At 35.6% G+C, this 12,448-nt stretch overlaps 1 protein-coding gene across 1 annotated transcript in view; it reads left to right on the top strand.

Annotated features, from left to right (window-relative positions):
• Positions 1-12,405, top strand: part of LOC139141968 (TPR repeat-containing protein DDB_G0287407-like) — a 42,188-nt gene extending 29,783 nt beyond the window's left edge. The window contains exons 9-11 of the mRNA XM_070711750.1: positions 1,557-1,778; positions 2,412-2,586; positions 7,152-12,405. Of these exons, the coding sequence (XP_070567851.1) occupies positions 1,557-1,778; positions 2,412-2,586; positions 7,152-7,339 (585 nt within the window). The 3' untranslated portion in view covers positions 7,340-12,405. The remainder of the gene's footprint in view (positions 1-1,556; positions 1,779-2,411; positions 2,587-7,151) is intronic.
• The last annotated feature ends 43 nt before the right edge of the window (positions 12,406-12,448 follow it).

Genomic DNA, 12,448 nt, shown 5'->3' with positions numbered 1-12,448 from the left:
CGGCCCGCGACGACTTGGCCCACAACCAACTGTTGATCACCATGTCTTACTTCTCCTAGTATTACGTGGTAAGAAATAGTAAAATGACAGGAAACAATAGACAAAACGAGAGGGTTTTCGCGGCATTTGGCAGGAAAATTGCACGGCTACACCGTGCATAGACGTATCGAGAGATCCTGTGCCCCGGTCCTGTGCACGGTCATGGCAGTGATCCAACCGCTAGCTGGTGTAGGCCTACCGGTGCTGGGCAAACTTCGTTGTTGTACCTCCTGATTGCCGGGTAGGTCTGAATCCTCTTTCAAGTGAGATAACCCCCACATAACAAGAAGACCTATGAAAGGTCCTTCGCTTGACTTGATACCCGTACTCGGAATTCTCGTTTGCACCCCAAACGGGTAACTTTGTAGTTGAGTTGGATTCTCCACAGCCGAGTGTAGCGCGCCATATACCCGTTTGACACGGACGTTCATACAGACCACGGAACGGAACAGATGCAGAGATGCTTCTTGCTGCAGCGGGCATTGCTCTGCGAGCTGTAGATTTCTGTAGTTTGGGTTGTTGTCTTTGTACTCCTGTCGGGCCTCTTGAAATGAAAGCTCTCGTCCTTGCTAGCGATGTCGAAAACTAGAGCCCGGTCGTTGATAGTCTGTTGGCGTATACATGCGTACATGCGTACGTCTAGCTCTATGGCTCGAGCGATAACAGTAGCCGAGCCCCATTCAACTGATTCAAGAAAATCATGAGCAAATGTGATCTCAATCCAGCGTGCAATTATTGTTCAATATTCAGCAGATATTTAACTTAGATTATAATTGACCTTTTATTGCGTGTTACATTTGGTTAGTTGGTATGCTTGTGACAGATCAGCCGCCATTTTAACAAGCGGCAATATCGCAAACATTACAATCAACCCGTAACATGTGCGGCGTTCTTGGATTTGTTTACAACAGAGGGGGACCCCCTCAGGAGGATGCGCAGCGCGACGACCACTGCGCTTTAAGCTACAGAAAAGTCAAACACTATCCTAGGGGATTCTCAGTATGTTTTCATTACAAAAGGTGCCCCTAGACCAGCACTGATTAATACAATATTAAAGGATGTTTTACCCAGTGTTCATCAGCTTCACCCAGTAATAACACACATATACTACAAATTTGAACAATTGGGCCAAAGGTCTGTCGTTAGAGTTAAAATGAGTGCTGAAACGCTTGGTACACAGTAGTGGGTGTATATTTGACTGTCATTAAATATATTATTCCTCATCAAATGGGGGCTAAAACAGATTCACAAAAGGTTGTACAAATAAAGATTAATGCAAATGCATATAGATATACTTATATTTCCACACACATTTACATGACGTTGTATTATATGTACCATCATCACGTGATTTCTTGGGTGAACCATGTCTGGAGAACATACTGTATAGCGCATTCTTTTTAATCCGTAGTAGGTTGGAACAATTGCAATCGCATTCTGTTGTTATTCTTTTTTTGTCTCCTGTACCTGTTTTTTCCCAACCTTACTCAACTCCGATCCTTCTACTCTACTCCCAGGCTGTCAAGAGCAAATGGGTGAAAGATGGCGACCACAAGAAATCCCTCCATCTGGAGCTAGCTGACTTCTATCAGTACCATGGCTGTGACACGACAACAGTTGTGCGTGAATTGCCGTACCAGCTGCAACAAGCCAGAAGTGTTCAACGGTTAATGGACTTCCTCCGCACTGATAAAAGGGCCATCCATGTCAGTACTTCCAAGAAGGCATGGTACATTGGGGTAAGCATTCATAACATAATCAAAAGATTTTGTGCTGTCTGTTTCTTAAATTGTGTTATCATGTTTGTTGATTCTAACATTATTTATTTGGTGCCATTAACAATCTTAGTGGAATCCTTAGTGTTAAATTTGTCCTCACAATATGTTACTTAATTCTCCTTGTGCGATTTTTTTATGCTATCACTCATAGTAAAAGGACTAAGAATCTGTATGCAAATTAGAAAGAGAGAGAGAGAGATGCACAGACAGAGACAAACAGAAAGGCAGACAGACAGTGACAGGTCGACACAGAGACAGACAAACAGAGAAACAGACAGACAGGTGGTCTGCTAGAGTGATCAATCAATAGGTACTTCTAATTCAATCTTTTTCTCAACATGTAGATTGACAAGTTAAATTATTAGATAAATATATTGATAAGTGGTGTATTTGATCGCTTACTAGACAAAGTGAAAAATTGACTAATTGGTAGGTTATTCAATTGTTTGATTGAACATTATACCTATAGTCAATAAAGACAATAGTTTTCAAATCATGTTGATGTTATGGTTACATGGTTAATGAAATGTTTATTTGTAGATTAAGCAATCACCTATTCATTTTTTCACTTAATGGCTTATTTATTTTGAATAGGAGTTTAGGTGTAAGAGAATGATCCATAACCCCAAGTCCAGACTATGCAGCAAGGTTATGATGTGCCATTTTTGTCAGTTGAAATTTAGTGCATTCAGTCCCAGTCCGATACAGAACAAAGACTCATGCGTACTCTGTGGTGGTTGGGTGCATTTCAAGAGAGAACAGAACATGGGTGAGTCATTTTCCAAAGAAACTATCTTTTCGATCATAATGTAGTATGCACCTCAAAACTAAAAGACTTTTAAACTTTTGCTTAAACTTTTCTCAGGGACTATTTCAACCACTCTCTTTCAAAATCAAGAATGAAAATTAGGGGTCACCCGGCAAATTTTGGTACCAGAGAAACAAATTACCCAATGTTTACTGATATGTGAAATTCAGAATGGCCACCGTCTAGCTCTGTGTTAACTCTATGGAGAAAATAAAAATCTCCATTTTGAAAAAAACTAAGATGGTAAAAGTTTTTCTTACTCCCAGGGCTTCAAAAGGAGCCCCCAGCAAGTGGTAGATCAGAAAAGAATTGTAAAAGTTTGAAAATTTAAATATCTGTCCCCAAGGTACATTCTGCCTAAGGCCATCTGAGGCATAGTTGAGTAAATTACTTACCACTTTGAAACAGTCTGTGTTGATCATACTACGCTAAGTGAAATATACTACCTTAAGTCAAATATATTAACAAGGACAAAAGATACAGACATGGGGTTGAATACACACTCCATGTGAAATTTTTGCCCTAATCTGAGTTTTGAGACATACAGACAAGTGTCATAACTTTTGAAGCACATGTATTTTAGAGTTAGCAACAATATAAAACAGTTTATAGTCTCTGTAATAAGCTAAAGTATGTGTATTTGTGTGTGCTTCTTTGAACATTGTTGTGTGTTTGGGTCAGGTTCAACTCTGCAACAACTCAAAGTTGTTAAATATAACCACTTATTTCAAGTGTTCAGCATGTAGCCCAATGAGTTTCATTGTTGACCTCTAATTAGGTTGCTAGTTCAAATCAAATAGAAAAAAATACTTGTTCTTTTTAGCTCCCATAGCCATATGTATATATGGCAATGGAAGCTATTCTTATAGGCTAGGGAAATGTCTGTATGTATGTATGTCTGTATGTCTGTATGTCTGTGTGTCTGTATGTCTGTATGTCTGTATGTCTGTATGTCTGTCCGTCAACATCAAAAACTCCAAAACCGCTGCACATTTCATCTTGATATTTGGTGTGTACATGGATGATGGGCTGTAGATGAGATTTTGTTCAAATGAAGTTGTCATTGCCAAAAATATGCAAATTAGTGCCAAAAAAGGCGTTTTTGGTAAAAATCTTCTTCTTCATAACCGCTGGTCAGACAGCTTTGATATTTGGTATACAGATCCCTAGGGATAACCCAACTTGGATTTGTTCAAATTGTGATGAAATATGCAAATCTGTATTTTTAAGGAATTTTTTGTCATTTTTGGTCAAAAATTTATTTCATCAAAACCGCTCGTCTGACAGCTTTGATATTTGGTATACAGGTTCCTACAGATAAACTTAATATGATATATAGAATATATGATGAAATCTGCAATTTTGTATTTTTGGTGCAATTTTTGCCGTTTTTGGTCAAAAAATGTGTTTCTCAAAAACTACTTGTCTGATGCCTTTGATATTTGGTATACAGGTTCCTAGGGGTTCTCTTAGTGTGATATAGTGAAATTTGATGAAATCTTCAATTTTTGTATTTTTGAGTCAATTTTTGCCGTTTTTGGTCAAATATTTGTTTCTCAAAAGTTAGTCATGTGATAGCTTTGATATTTGGTATACATTTTTATACATAATTATGATGAAATCATCAATTTTGTATTTTTGCAGCTAATTTTGCCATTTTAGGTCAGGCCATCCTGCAATGAGCTATCAAAGATCTCAACCTTCTTCATCAATACATGTCACGAAAAGTTGCTCTCTACATAACACAGCAGAGCTCTGTCGACTATTGGGTCGCTTGTTTTTTTCAAAACCGCTGGTCAGACAGCTTTAATATTTGGCTAACAGGTCCCTAGGATGACCTTAGTGAGATGATTTCATACAGTCAGGAAATACTTAATTTTGTATCCATGTCTATAGTAGCTTCAGGGACATTGCCCTATGTTCAAGATAATGCGGTGATTCAGTAAGCATTTGAAATGGTAAACTGTATTTGGTGTTGAAATGCGGTAAAAAATAATGAGAAAACATAGCTGAGGTGATTTCAGCAGGTTTGGTTTCCAACAAATATATTCAAAGTTTTTTTCAATGTTAAAGAGTCCTGGCAGATTTTGAAAAAAATCCAAACAAATGTCAATAAAAAAATCAGCCACAGAAGGTTTGTCAAAAAGAAAAGGTGGGATAGTGGGAAAAAAGAATGTACAATGTATCGGATAAAAAGATAATGTTCCTCATCAATCTTCCAGACAACCCCCTTTTATCAAATGGTACACCCCTGATGTATTTTTGTGTGCAATTAACCATGCAGTGTATTTTAGTTTAAGATGTCAATCAAATTAGGTAAGGATTTGAAAGGAATAGTCAAGTTCACCACAGTTAAATTTCTTAACTTTATCTCTTGTGTCATCATCCTTGTGTAATTGGTTAAGTTTGTATGTTGCTCCAGATGTGGATGTACCAGCTGTTCTGGAAGAAAACAATGTTTACTTTTCCCTGTAGGGTTTCTGAGTTGATGATTATATGTTGAAATCTCTCCATGTATCTGGTGCATGGGCAAAATGTAAATACTGGTTGCATGTTATGTATTTCAGTCTATGTCAAATATTGTAAATGAAAAATCATGAACAGTTTGCTGTGTGCTTGTAAAAGATAACATGTTTGTCAATACATATTAAAACTGCCTTGCAGTTTGATTGTCTTAAACATTATCACAGAAGTAGAAAACGAAAAGAAACTAATCAAATTGCTGTAACATATTCACCCTCAGTGTCTGTAGCCTATACTTAACTATTTTATCATTACATTCAGCTTTTTGTTATATCTTTATCACTCTTCATGGGCCAAGGCACACTTGGGGTCAATGTCATCACTCTGTGCCAGTCTGTGAATGTCAGTCTGTCTGTATGTGTATGTCCATGTTCATACAATTGTTGGTTTGTTTTTGATAACTGTATGGGAGCGAACAGTGATTATTGTCACTATTTTTTATAGATAGTTGCCAAATATCCTGTAGCTACAACATATCTTGTTTTGCTTTGTTTTTTGCTGAAATGAAATAGAATCCTATGTGTGAACATTCTGCAATGAAAAGCTAAAAGTTGGCATTTTTGTCTATCTGTTCACATCAATAGTAAAATGCTTTGTCAGCAAAAAATGTTGTCAGCAAATTACAGAGACTATAAACTGTTTTATATTGTTGCTAACTCTAAAATACATGTGCTTCAAAAGTTATGACACTTGTCTGTATGTCTCAAAACTCAGATTAGGGCCAAAAAATATCCCATGGAGTCTGTATTCAAGCTAATTTCTTTATGGATGATTGATTTCTGAGTGCTGATTATACTCAAGTGTGTAACTTTTGTCCTTCTAGGTATATTTGACTCAAGGTACATGCAGTATGATCAAACTTTCCTGAATGAAACTTTCAACCATTGTCTTACCGAATCAGCAATAAAGAATTGTGGTCACCATGCAAAGTTTGGCTTTAGTGAAACAAATTACCCAACATTTTGCGATAACTCAACCAAGACGGTAAAAGTCTTTCTCTCTCCAAAAGCTTTGAAATGAGTGGTAGATCTGAAAAAAATTATAGTAAATCAGAGTTTGACAATCTGTCCCAAAGGCACTTTCTACCTTAAATGGAAGTTAGGTTGATGTTTTTATCAAGTTTCTAAATGGGTAAGCTCAGAATAATTCAATAAATATGGAGTTCATGGAAAGTTGGTTACCAAAATAAATAGTCATTAGCAATTAAACTATCTGTTACAATACATGATGTATTTTATCAACTTCAGCCATTGAGAATTTTGGCAATTTTCACAGAGAAGAATTGTGCGACTTTAACCCTTTGAGTGCTTTAAATTTTCCTGCCAAAATTTTTGTGCGAAATTTGACCAATTTCTTATGAATTTTTTTGTAATTTTTTGACACTTTTGGACCAAAGGGACATTGCTACAGTTTTGGATCCCAATTTTTCAAAAAAAAATGAAAGAAAATTGTCTGGGTTTGTCTTTTATAAAGGAGGCAATTTAGTTCTCGCTTGAATGAGGAAGAAGCAAGAGTGGCTGTGGGCTTCCCTCTTGTTGTTGTTATGTCAGTCCCTCTCATTACACTCCTGTAAATGTCAAGAAGCTGTGCCTCATTGTCACATGAAACACTTACAATTGGTCAATCTTCTCTTACAGTGTTATTGTTTGCTTGTCACGTACTGATTGCATGTTTTTCTGTCATGCCTTAAAAACACAGTGACTGTTGCTTCAAGCTAATTTCTTCATGGATGAATGATTTTAGAGTGCTGATATCGATAGGCAGACATTTGTAATTATCTCTCTAGGCAACTGCACACGTGCATTGAATATGCAGTTTCATACTTTTTCATTTGAATTGTTCAATTTTGCTAGAAAACCAAAAAGAAGAAAATCTAATGCAGTCAGTACAGCAAGCCTCAACCTGAGACGGTATATACAGTAAACAAAATTATTTCTTTCATTTATTTCAGAAATAGTGCTTTATCATTCATTAGTGTTTTTTTATTTGTATTTTATCCTCAGCATACCTCTGTCAGTTCCACATGCCAAGACCACCTCCACCTCCATCCTGTGAGGTTTGTTGTGTCTGCAACAAGATTTTCCCCGGAGGAGGCCCCCATGGTCCTGTCCCTGGCTACATCTGTGTATGGTGTAAATATGGAGGACTCCAGCCAATCTGCGTCAAAGTGATGACTGAAACAGACAACTGAGTTGCTGACCGCACCCAAGCAAGTTCTTTTCAGATTGTGAAATCATCTTGTTGTATGTAATGGTATATTGAATATTTTTTAACAGAGATACGTCACATCAGGGATTATTGTTAATGTTGGTGTTTTCCATTTTACAGCAGCACAACATCCAACCGTCCAGAAAATACCAAGACTTATTATAAGTTAAAATTGAATTTCTTGTTCATTTGTTGGCAGCAAATTTTGATGTACATATGAGTCAATATTTTTCTTTTCAGGACAAACTGCAAAATAATTATTTCGACTCAGAGAGTCCCAATATTGATGAAAAAGATCATTATATATTTGGGTATTCTCTTAGTGAAGATGAGTTATTGAATTTCTTTTTACATTTTCAGTTTGATAAATATTGTACAGATGCAATAGACTGTTTTCTGTGGGCCAACAGTCTACTTCTGTTTGCTGAATATGTCACCACTGATACTTTCTAGCAACCCTATGACCTGCCAGGCTATGGTCTCTTCCAGTTGTGTAGCATGATATTCCATGGAACCATTAACCATTAATGGGGGGTGGAAGGATGGGAGAAAATTATGGTTTCCTTTCTTGTCGCATATTATATGATTGAATACAAGTCTGAAAATAATCACAGTGGAATCAGTGGGTTAAATGTGGAATTCAAACGGGGAACCATGGTACAAACAAAACTATGTGCACAAACATAGAAATGTGTGTATCTCCACATGCTTTTGTACACAGTGGTTTCCTTGCACTACCATCATGTTGTCTCTTGAGTCTGTAGAACACAGAACATCCTTTCTATTCTAGAGCAGAACCGTTGACAGGATACAGGCATGCTTTGATCCAAGAGTTATCTGTCATATGGTTTGATAACACAGCAGGACTAAACATTCATTAACTTTAACCTCGCCACTGACACCACTAACAATAATTCATGGCTGTATACCTCTCTAACCCAGCAGCTGCGAATAATAAATTATAACCTTGCTACTGATGGTTTATTTTTGGCCGTAAATTATGTAATTTGATTTATTGTTCTCTATGATCTTCGCATATTTCAACTGTTGTACACTGCCATTTCCACATACAGGCAGTGGCAGCAACTAATTGAATAAAGGCAATGAATTGTATGGCAGCCCACAGTGATGGCCATGAAAGGTTTAATATCTATCGCCATAAAATGTTTTGTGGTTACATGTGGTTTTTGCCCAAGATAATGTTTAGCAAAAATTCTTTCAATATTCTGTAATTTCTAACCCTAGATTGAAATATTGGTAGAGATTACTTTTTTGCATGCAAAAAATATTAAGTTGGGTGACAAAGGAATGTAAATTTATGCAAATATATGCTAATCACCTGATTTCCTGGCATGTTTTTTTCTCCTATTTTAAACATTTCAAATGAGATATAACTCCATTCTACCTGGGTCAAATTTTCAGAAACTTTCACATTTCATTCTTGAAACACTGCACAACAAAAAGACAGTTTCGTTTGGCAGCAAATCCTTACATTGGGCATTCATTACAATTTTGCGTATCGTGATTCAGTCACTTTTTACATGTTAGTCTTTCAATTCCTGCTCGTTAAGAATGAGAATACATAATCAAAACAAAATTGCCGTTTTTCAACATAAATTCTAGTTTAAAATGAGACATTAAATTTCACAAAGCACTACCAAGCTGTTTAGCTTAATTTGTATTTAATAAATCCAAAATTGAGGATTTTTACTACAAATATTAACCCTTCATTCCTCTTGTAAACTGTTGCTACCATGCTTAACTTCAGAGTTTCTGCTTTATTGAAATATATAGAATTAGGGGGATTTCATGTCATCTTTGATGAGAAATATATGGTGAAAAAATGAGTATTTGAAAGTGTCGTGCCACCGAAATATCCTAGAGAATGTAATGAATCTCTGTGGTAGCTTCTCTCAATGCCCTTTTAAGTACTACACCCTGCCAATCACAATGTGAAGGAGAAGCATTTTATAGGTCTCTTGTTCTTCAAAAGAAATTGGATTCTGACTTAATCAGTTGCTCTGTTCTTTGATATTAAATCGAGAGAAATCTCTTGGCCATTATGAAGGGCATAATTAGGAATGGTTTCATAAATCATACCAATTTCAGATGATTTGAAAGGGAACTTTGGCATTTCATATTTGTTATTCTGAAGTTAAGCCATCTATGTTTTACTGATTTTCATGAGCTGTTTTCACTAAGGTATAGCTTGAAAATCATAAAAAGTGCACGCTAACTTTATCATATTTCTTTTTCAAACTGCAAAGAATGATGGGCTATTGAATAGTATTTGATGTCAGGGTTGAAAGATTTGATGTACAAAATGATAAAACTATGGTTTATACATTCCAGACAAATGTGGTTCAAAAGCAAAACAAGCAATTTATTTTATGAATTTTTTTCTAATATGGATCCTAGTCATAATCAGACATAAAGAATATGGCAGATAAGCAAATTCTCCTAAGAAGATTACTGAGGAAAGAAAAATGTGTTCGTGCATTTCTGTTTTGATATGATCAAAAATGTAAAACAACCAAATGTATTTCATTTTGATACTCTTAAAATTGTGACTCTGATAGCCAAATATCATATATATTGTTTGAACAATATGTTAATGTGGAGATACGGTACTTCCCATCTATGGTAGAGTCACTGAAAGTGTTATTGCAACAATGCATTTTTGTGGGTTCCTGCTTTTGTACATATACAAATGTTAATAAATTGCTTGATCTCAGTGGCACTGATTACACCACCTTTTGATATTAACTATCTGTCAGCAGCTTTCTCTTTAATTTGGTTTTGAAAAGTAGAGAGCAGGCATCACAGGTGCATTATCTTAAAAAATGTAGTACCATAAGTAACTTTTGATTTTATCTGCCATAAATTATAATATTCTAAGAGAACATTAGAACCTTCAAGCAAGTTAAAGTGATATGCATGTAAACAGATACTGTAATTGAATTTGACCAGCCTTTACCCCATGGGCATCATTCACTTAATTCGACTGATAATTATGGCAATGCATCTCATGTCAAGCATTTGGCGTAACAATTACCATTGTAAAAGGTAATTCATGAGACTACTCATAACCATCAATATTCAAAAATTGTATTAAAAAGTACTTAACTCTAGCCATTAATACTTGGAGGCATTTTAGTGCCCCTAATTTCATCACATGATATATTTACACTTCTGTTTAACAGCAGTAATATCCTGGATTTTGGTAAGACCCTGAAATAAAAGCGAACATAGAACTGTACTCAGACAAAACAATCTTGTAGCATGCCATTACCTCCAACAAGTAATGGGCTGAACAAAAAAAAAATATCTGCTGCGTTCACAGGGTAGATAGTACAGCGTGTGATCAATACAAACATAGGAAGCGGGGTGCTATTAAGCAAGTGATTTTCTGAAATTGTTGATCTTCTGAAAAAACATTTTGCGAGATTGTTCTTTTCAAGATTCACTTCCTAAATATTCAAGGATTGATTTCAAGGTAATTCGTCTAGCTCTCTTGCAATATGTAGGATATATTTCCTGGTTTCATTGGGATGTTAAGTTTAGAATACAGCAGTACTCAAATCCATTGCACCTTGTCTGCACAAACTTCTTTGTCCCCTTGATAGCCAATTAGGTATACTATATGCTAATGCTATCGGCAAATATACACTGTACTACGACTTCATGTTATTTGTAGCGTATGCTCTGTTATTTACTCATTTCAAAAGGTAACCCTGGACAAGCAGATTACTCGAGTGAGAAATAGAGGATGCACTTTCTATTGGCATGAACCATTCTGTACAATTTTTCAGGTTTACTGAATCCACTGTTGAATAATTATCAATTAGGTTAACAAAGGCATTGCAGTGAAGAGATGATAGACGTAAATTGCCCATGTGTACAAGACTAAAATGTTCTATCTATTACGATATGGCACATTCTATTCCTTATCCGGAAAATCTCACATGCATGCGCTGTTACACCCTGATATATCTTGCGTGTACATTGCATACATAAGGCAAAAGAGAAGATCCACATGTATAGTACAAATGATGTGTTGCTCTTCTTGGGCAGAGCTCAGCTGTAAAATACAAAATTTGCAATAAATCATATATACACAATAGATGATGATGTACTTTAAATAGATGGTATATGTACTTGAAATTTATTAATTGGGCAGAGGCATGCTGTTCTATTAGAATTTTTATGTTTCGAAATATTGCATACCTCCCCAAGATCAATCATTAATGCATTAATGGTTCTACTCTATAATAAACAGGATGCACAGTGTCCTACAGACTCAGTATCCCAATAGATTATGTGATGATCATGCAAACAAACCAATGTGTACAAATGCGCATGGAAATAAACGTATTTCAAAGCGTAGTTGTGCATGTGGTTTGGTTGATACCATGGTCCTGGTTTAACCCTTTTTGATCATATTGATGAAGTAAATGTGATTATTTTTAAATGTTTCAGTCTTTACTGTACAACAGGGTTTATTGTTTGCTCTAGTTAGCTTATTTTCAAATATTTCAGGTTGATACCAGAAAGTACATGTATTTCTTCCTTCTCATTCATTTTGAGTATGTATACAAAGTTAAGGGTGCATAGGTCAACTATTCTTTCAGCCCAGATGTGATAGATTAGACTGACTCCCTAAATTATATAAATTGAAGAAAACAAAGTTCAAGGACAGTAAATTTGGCCTTGAAAATTCAGGAGTTTCATACAGTATGCTTACTATGCACAATTTCTAGTGAATGCACATTGTATTATCCTCTTTGAAAAGTGTCAGTCTGTTACGAAAATAGAATCTTAATAGTTATATAGCAACTGTAATTTAAGTTATGTGGATACAAGATGAAATATTGAAATACAATGCCATACCCTACATGTCATGTTTGCTGATTTAACCATGTATATAAGCTTGTATTATTATGTAAATACACATAGAATTTGTTATACTTTTTATTTTTTTCGACTCGATGTGTGGTATATTGCTGCTGTTTCATGTAAATATTGAATAAAGATAAGACCACAAACTCATTATCTGCTGATTTCTCATTCCCATTCATTCTGTAGTTATTTA

The sequence above is a fragment of the Ptychodera flava genome, chromosome 10 (genome assembly GCF_041260155.1).
Source record: "Ptychodera flava strain L36383 chromosome 10, AS_Pfla_20210202, whole genome shotgun sequence".
Lineage (NCBI taxonomy): Eukaryota > Metazoa > Hemichordata > Enteropneusta > Ptychoderidae > Ptychodera > Ptychodera flava.
The sequence above is the reverse complement of the archived record's forward strand: the minus strand, read 5'-3'. Positions and strand labels throughout refer to the sequence as shown.